Source organism: Sapajus apella, unplaced genomic scaffold (assembly GCF_009761245.1).
Source record: "Sapajus apella isolate SASKATOON/1434 unplaced genomic scaffold, GSC_monkey_1.0 scaffold4475, whole genome shotgun sequence".
In the NCBI taxonomy this organism is placed as follows: Eukaryota; Metazoa; Chordata; class Mammalia; order Primates; family Cebidae; genus Sapajus; species Sapajus apella.
The window spans coordinates 1-3,631 of record NW_022441401.1 but is presented as its reverse complement, the minus strand read 5'-3'; the positions used below and the strand labels follow the sequence as shown (position 1 = coordinate 3,631).

The 3,631-nt window shown below is 46.6% G+C and overlaps 1 protein-coding gene across 1 annotated transcript; it reads left to right on the top strand.

Moving 5' to 3' along the window:
- The first annotated feature begins 213 nt into the window (after nucleotides 1-213).
- Nucleotides 214-3,397, top strand: LOC116547752 (transmembrane channel-like protein 5). Its single transcript, XM_032273589.1, has 2 exons — nucleotides 214-751; nucleotides 3,007-3,397. The coding sequence occupies exons 1-2, from the start codon at nucleotides 621-623 to the stop codon at nucleotides 3,326-3,328; spliced, it is 453 nt and encodes a 150-aa protein (XP_032129480.1). The 5' UTR covers nucleotides 214-620; the 3' UTR covers nucleotides 3,329-3,397.
- Nucleotides 3,398-3,631: the final 234 nt, after the last annotated feature.

The window sequence follows — 3,631 nt, the reverse complement described above, 5'->3', positions numbered from 1 at the left end:
CTTGCTCTGTTGCCCAGGCTGGAGTGCAGTGGCACGATCTCGGCTAACTGCAATCCCCGCCTCCCAGGTTCAAGTAATCTCCCTGCCTAAGCCTCCCAAGTAGCTACAGGCACTCACCACCATGCCTGGCTAGTTTTTTGTATTTTAGTAGAGACAGGGTTTCACCATGTCGGCCAGGATGTCTCGATTTCCTAACCTCATGATCTGCCTGCCTCAGCCTCCCAAAGTGCTGAGATTACAGGCATGAGCCACCACACCCGGCCAAACATGTTTATCCATAATACTGGTGACAGAGGCACATAATACTGGTGACACGACAGGCCTAGGCGTCTTGTTCTTGCTGATGTTTCACTTGGTCACTGAGTCCAGGTGGTAACAGCTCAATGTTTCCATTATAAATTTATGTTGGATTTCTTTTCAAGTCTGAGAGCCCAGTGACACAATGTCCAAATTTTCGGTGGCCCTTTCCTGGAAAACAAAATGTCTAAACTGACTGGCCCAAGCTTCTTGTATTCAGAAGAGGTCAACTCTGATGACCATAGTCATTTACCGTTTTTTTAAGGAGATCCACCTGACCTAGGGTTTATTGTCCCTTTCAGGGTTATTTTAGGGACACGGTCATGTACTATGGCTTTTACACCAATTCCACCATCCAGCACGGGAACAGCGGGGCATCCTACAACATGCAGTTGGCCTACATCTTCACGATCGGAGCATGCTTGACCACCTGCTTCTTCAGTTTGCTGTTCAGGTATGGAAGCCTCTGCATTTCCTGATTCTGAGGGTCGTGTTAGACTTAGGCAAAAATGCAAGAAATTCAAAAATTACCCAGGTAACAGTTTCTCTGCAGTTTTGACTTTTTTTTCTTTTTTTGTTTTTTTTGAGACAGAGTCTTGCGCTGTCGCCCAGGCTGGAGTACCATGGCACAATCTTGGCTCACTGCAACCTCTGCCTCCTGGGTTCAAGCGATTCTCCCTCCTCAGCCTCCCAAGTAGTTGGGATTACAGGTGTGCGACACCTTGCCCAGCTAATTTTTGTAATTTTTGGTAGAGATGGGGTTTCACCATGTTGGCCAGGCTGGTCTCAAACTCCTGACCTCAGGTGATCCACCCGCCTCAGCCTCCCGAAGTGATGGGATTACAGGCGTGAGCCACTGCACCTGGACTGCAGTTTTGACTTTGTATTGCTGTCCTATCATTCCTTGTCCTGCACTATTAAATAAGAGCTTGGACAGAAGAAGAGAGGAGTTTCTGTGCTTTTTAAGAAATTGGTCAGCCTGATAATAAGGATGCAATTACCCTAGCAATGATATGGACAGAAGAACATAATAGATAACTATCAGAGACGAGGTACGGATGGAAAATACACATATGAAAAAATGTATAGGCTGGCCACGGTGGCTCATGCCTGTAATCTTAGCATTCTGGGAGGCCGGGGTGGGTATATCACTTGAGTCTAGGAGTTCAAGACTGGCCTGGGCAACATGGCAAAATCCCATCTGTACTAAATATACAAAAAATTAGCCTGGCTTGGTGGCACACGCCTGTAGTCACAGCTACTTGGAAGACTGAGGTGGGAGAATCACCTGAGCCCATTAGGTCAAGGCTGCAGTGAGCTGAGATTCTTAAGTTGCTGTTACTGAGTAGTGGCAAATTTCAGAACAGCAGCGTCTGTTTCACGCAGCATTTTTGTGTGTGTGCTGAGGGCTTCCTGGGCCTGAGATATCCATGACAATAACAGTGCCTTCATCAAGTGCTTGATGCTCTGAGCACTACATGGACTCTTTGGAAAGCTGAATCATCTGCCCCCACCTCCAGAGATGTCTACATCCTAATCGCACAAACTGGTGGATATGTAACTTCACGTAACCAAAGGGACTTTGAAGATGTGATTGAGGATTTTTAAGCGGGGAGATTATCCTGGATTATCCGGGTGGACCCAATGGATCACAAGGGTCTTTATAAGAGGGAGGCAGGAGGTCAGAGAGAAGCGGGGGGATGGGAAGACGCTACCCTGATGGCTTTGAAGATGGAGGTGACCACAAGCCAAGGAAAGAGGACAGCATCTAGAAGCTGGAAAAGACAAGGAAACGGATTCTCCCCTAGAGCCTCCAGAAGGAACACAGGCTGCCAACACCTTCATTTTACCTCTGTGAGACTCATTTTCTGATTAGCTGGGCGTGGTGGCACGTGCCTATAGTTCCAGCTACTTTGGAGGCTGTGGCGGGAGGATCGCTTGAGCCCAGGAGGTCAAGGCTGCAGTGAGCTGTGACTGCACCACTGCACTCCAGCCGGGGCCACACAGCCAGTAAGACCTCATCTCTAAACAAACAACAAGGAAAAACATTTTCTGACTTCTGATCTCTAAAAGGGTAAGAGAATAAATTTGTGTTGTTTTCAGCCGCTAAGTTGGTTGCCAATTGTTACAGCATCAACAGGGAACTGGGTGGATCAGCTGAGGTCAGGAGTTTGAGACTAACCTGGCCAACACGGTGAAACCCTGCCTGTATTAAAAATATAAAAATTAGCTGGGTGTGGCAATGGGCACCTATAATCCCAGTTACTGGGAGACTGAGGCAGGAGAATCGCTTGAACCTGGGAGGTGGAGGTTGCAGCAACCAAGATCATGCCACAGCACTCCAGCCTGGGAGATAAAAGCAAAACTCTGTCTCAAAAACAAACAAACAAAAAAAAGCACAACTCTGTGAGGTGGGTACTATTGTTATTCCTTTTCTACAAATGTGGAAACTGAAGCCCAGAATCAGAACAATTCACAGGACAAAGATCGCTCAGTGGGCACATCCAGAGCAGCACGCCAGGCCTGTGCGGTCCCAAAGCCAGTACTCATTTCACCGCTGTGCTGTGACCACACTGCTCCAGGCCAACAGCCTGGGGCTAAGTCTTCAGGCTGCCTTTCCCCATCAGTAATAGGGCTGTCTGTTGAAGCCCTGCATTCCCAATGCCTGCTGTAATCACCTTGGGATATTTTGGTTTCTGCCTTCTCTAGCATGGCCAGGTATTTCCGGAACAACTTCATTAACCCCCACATTCACTCCGGAGGGATCACTAAGCTGATCTTTTGCTGGGACTTCACCGTCACTCATGAAAAAGCTGTGAAGCTAAAACAGAAGAACCTTAGCACTGAGATAAGGGTAAGGCGAGCTCACTTTACTCATTTGCTGTCATCAGGTCTCCCCTTCTCCCGTATGCCGGTAACTTTTCTTAAAGTAATAATGAGCTACTGTTTTATTGCCCAAGAGACTGGCAAAAAAAAAAAAATAAATAAAATATTCATAATGCCAAGAGCTGGGTATAGTGTAGAGAAATGAGCATTTTCCCATGACAAAAAAAAAAAAAAAAATTTTTTTCTGACTTTTGATCTCTAGAAGAGTAAGAGAACAAATACAAAAATTAGCTGGGCGTAGCAATGGGTGCCTGTAATCCCAGTTACTTAGGAGACAGAAACAGGAGAATTACTTGAACCCGGGAGGTAGAGGTTACGGTGAGCCGAGATCACACCACTGCACTCCAGTATAATCTTATTGGAAGTCAGTTTAGCAGTTTATATCACTGTTAAACGTACTTTGCCCAGACTAGAGTGCAATGGCTCAATTATAGTTCACTGTAAGCCT

Excerpts from the sequence above, each read along its gene's own strand:
- LOC116547752 (XM_032273589.1), top strand. The coding sequence starts at position 621 with ATGTACTATGGCTTTTACACCAATTCCACCATCCAGCACGGGAACAGC. Across the intron at positions 752-3,006 it reads TTCTTCAGTTTGCTGTTCAG|CATGGCCAGGTATTTCCGGA; the intron begins GTATGGAAGCCT and ends TGCCTTCTCTAG.